At 40.5% G+C, this 2,707-nt stretch overlaps 2 protein-coding genes across 2 annotated transcripts in view; one reads left to right on the top strand and one right to left on the bottom strand.

Annotated features, from left to right (window-relative positions):
• LOC119590522 (trissin receptor-like) overlaps nt 1-1,194 on the top strand; it is a 25,063-nt gene extending 23,869 nt beyond the window's left edge. The window contains exon 6 of the mRNA XM_037939171.1: nt 1,119-1,194. Coding sequence (XP_037795099.1) covers nt 1,119-1,194 — 76 coding nt within the window. The remainder of the gene's footprint in view (nt 1-1,118) is intronic.
• The window catches only part of LOC119590858, a 4,794-nt gene continuing 2,453 nt past the window's right edge, over nt 367-2,707 (bottom strand). The window contains exon 3 of the mRNA XM_037939617.1: nt 367-1,545. Coding sequence (XP_037795545.1) covers nt 1,428-1,545 — 118 coding nt within the window. The 3' untranslated portion in view covers nt 367-1,427. The remainder of the gene's footprint in view (nt 1,546-2,707) is intronic.

Raw genomic sequence — 2,707 nt, 5'->3', positions numbered from 1 at the left:
CAGTATCTAAAAAAAAAATTATCACGAAAAACAACAACAAACTTCACATAATTTTTTTTTTCGTTTAAAGAAGAAAGAATCGAAATTATGGCATAAGAAAATAGTAATTACTTTTCGTGGTTAACTGCCGTTTGATCCTTTGATAAAAGTATGAAACTCCATGAGGGAAGAAACGTTTAAAACATTCCAAGGAACTCTGTATTGATAGAGAAAAAGCTGTACAAATAGGAAAAAAAAGTTTCAAAGATATTGCTTCCTGTGTATTGCTATAAAAGAAACATGATATTCATGCTGTATTAAACCAGGAACTGTGTTTTATAAGATTAAGATTCAACCTTTCACGAAAAGGGAAAATAAAACGAACAATTCTTCTTTCGCAACATAGGTTTAATATCTTTCATTCTGTGTGTATAAATTATTCAACAAATATGGTACAGAAAGAGTGAGGTAACATAAAAATAATGTACATATCTATAAATACAAGCAAAATAAATATTTCCACCAAACGTGTAACAACAGCAAAGAATATACCAATGCCCTCTTTCACCCCAGTAGGTTGGCACAAAGTTAATACTGTGAACTGAATATAAGAATTCCCTCAGCTGGACGGTACAAATGTCTAAGCATCTTTTGTTTGTTGGTTTTAATTTACCGGTATAAGATCCACCGCATAGATTGCGTATCGTCTAGCAAAGAACTTCCTCGTGATTAAGATATATAGTGATATCTTTTAGACGTTAGGCTAGAAAAAAAATAATAGTTTGATGATTCCCGTGTGCTTAACATGTCTCTAAAACTTTTATATATTTGCATCTCTCTTTTTTAAAGTGAAAATCGATTCCCATTAGCATAAAAGACCGACAAACTCGCCCGAAAACAATTTGCAGAACGAAATAGGAATTGCAGAGAACAGAAGATAAATTGAGGCAGATGTTGAAATACTTTCCCTGTTTTCTCCTCGAGCCACAAAATGAATATATTCTTCAGCGAACGATTCTTGCTGAACACATCATAACAAAGCTATAACAAAATGTAACAGGAATAACAGGAAAATGCACGAACCGGTATATACGTGTTTTCTTGTTCGTCCCTTCGCTGTTTTACTTAAAACTCAAAAGAGTGAAGCTAAACGTTGACACCCTGCTGAGTCTCTGTGAGTTTCACATAGAACAAAGTGTTTGTGCAGAGCTATAGGTCTATCAAGGTCTACATACCAATCACTTAGGCCTTGAACTATAGAGTATGTGCTCTTTCATTCCTTTGAATGCATTAAAACCTTTTTTTCACATCTATATTTTTCCCCCGTGCGTGCGAAGCGAACGTAACGTAAGGTCGTCTGCACGCATCGTCTCGCATCCACGCCAGCAGGTCTCCGGCAGGTTTCTCAGGTAGCTCGTCGGGTAGGGAGGGAGGCTGCCGCGGGGTCCTCACAGCTCGGGGACAGTCGGGCAGTAGTACTGTTGGCAGTCCTGGGAGAAGCCGTCACGGGCGACGTCGTCCAGCCGGAGAAGCAGGTCCTCGACCCGGCGGCTGTACGGAAGCCATCTGGCGGACGAAAGGCGAAGTGGGGATAAGGAAGCGTACTCTTTTATTGCGTTCTGATAACCTGGGCGTTAGCTTAGGTGGTGGTAGCCATAATACCAACGGTATGTTATCAGAAAGGAATAACAAGTAATGGTACCCTTAAGATTTTAATGATAAGATGATAGTCGTAATAGAAGTAATTCAAAATCTTCGTACGGTCACAATAAAAGCGATTCTGCCCTTCCGACGACCTATGCACATGAAAAAAACCTGCACAATATCGGATGCAAAGGACACATGTTCGCTGCCTGCCGTGACTGCGAGTCGTCCCGAGCTCTCACAACCTGCAACTTCTCTCGCGTTTCCAGTTTCCTGCTTGCAGACTCTTATTCCTAGTCTCCTTCCCTGTCTCCTACTTCCAGTCTACTCCTCTCTGTCTCCTACTTTCAGACCCTAGTGCTTTTTAGACTCCTAGGCTCAGTCTCCCACTTTCAGTCTCCTGCTTTCAGAATCCTATTCCCGGTATCCTATTTTTTAGTCTCCTATTTCCACACTATTACATTCAGCTTCCAACTTCCAGACACTTCCAGACTACTATTCTGTTTTCTACTTTCAGAAACCTTCTCCGTCTCCGACTTTTGGACTTCTAAGTGTCTCCTACTTTCAAATTCCTATTCTTAGTATCCTACTACGCTTTCAGATTCCTACTTTTCAGTCGCCCACTCTCAGTCTCCCAGTTTCAGACTCCTATCAGTCTTAATCTGTCTCCTACTCTTGGTCTCCTACTTTCAGACATTCAATTTCTCTCAGTCTCCTACTCTCAGTGTTGTACTCTCAGTCTCCCGCCTTCAAACTCCTACTCTCAGCCTCCTGCTCTCAGTCTTTTACTCTCAGTCTCCCGCCTTCAAACTCTTACTCTCAGCCTCTTACTCTCAGTCTCCTGCTTTCAATCTCCTACTTTCAGTCTCCTCCTCTGTCTCCTTCTCTCGGTTTCTTGCTTTCAGACTTTTAGTCTTTTAGTCACTTGCTCTCGTCGAGGAAGGTAAATGTGACCTTGACTGCGACTTCAATATGTCGTTACAAAAACTTTAATATTATTCTCAGTCTATCACTTCTCCCTATATAAAAAAAAAAAAACATAACAAAACCTGACTGCTTCTGTGAAAAAAATCTAATAACGCCG

This window comes from Penaeus monodon, chromosome 27 (genome assembly GCF_015228065.2).
Source record: "Penaeus monodon isolate SGIC_2016 chromosome 27, NSTDA_Pmon_1, whole genome shotgun sequence".
NCBI classification, from domain to species: Eukaryota; Metazoa; Arthropoda; class Malacostraca; order Decapoda; family Penaeidae; genus Penaeus; species Penaeus monodon.
Note: the sequence above shows the minus strand (reverse complement) of the source record. Positions and strands in the feature narration are given on the sequence as shown.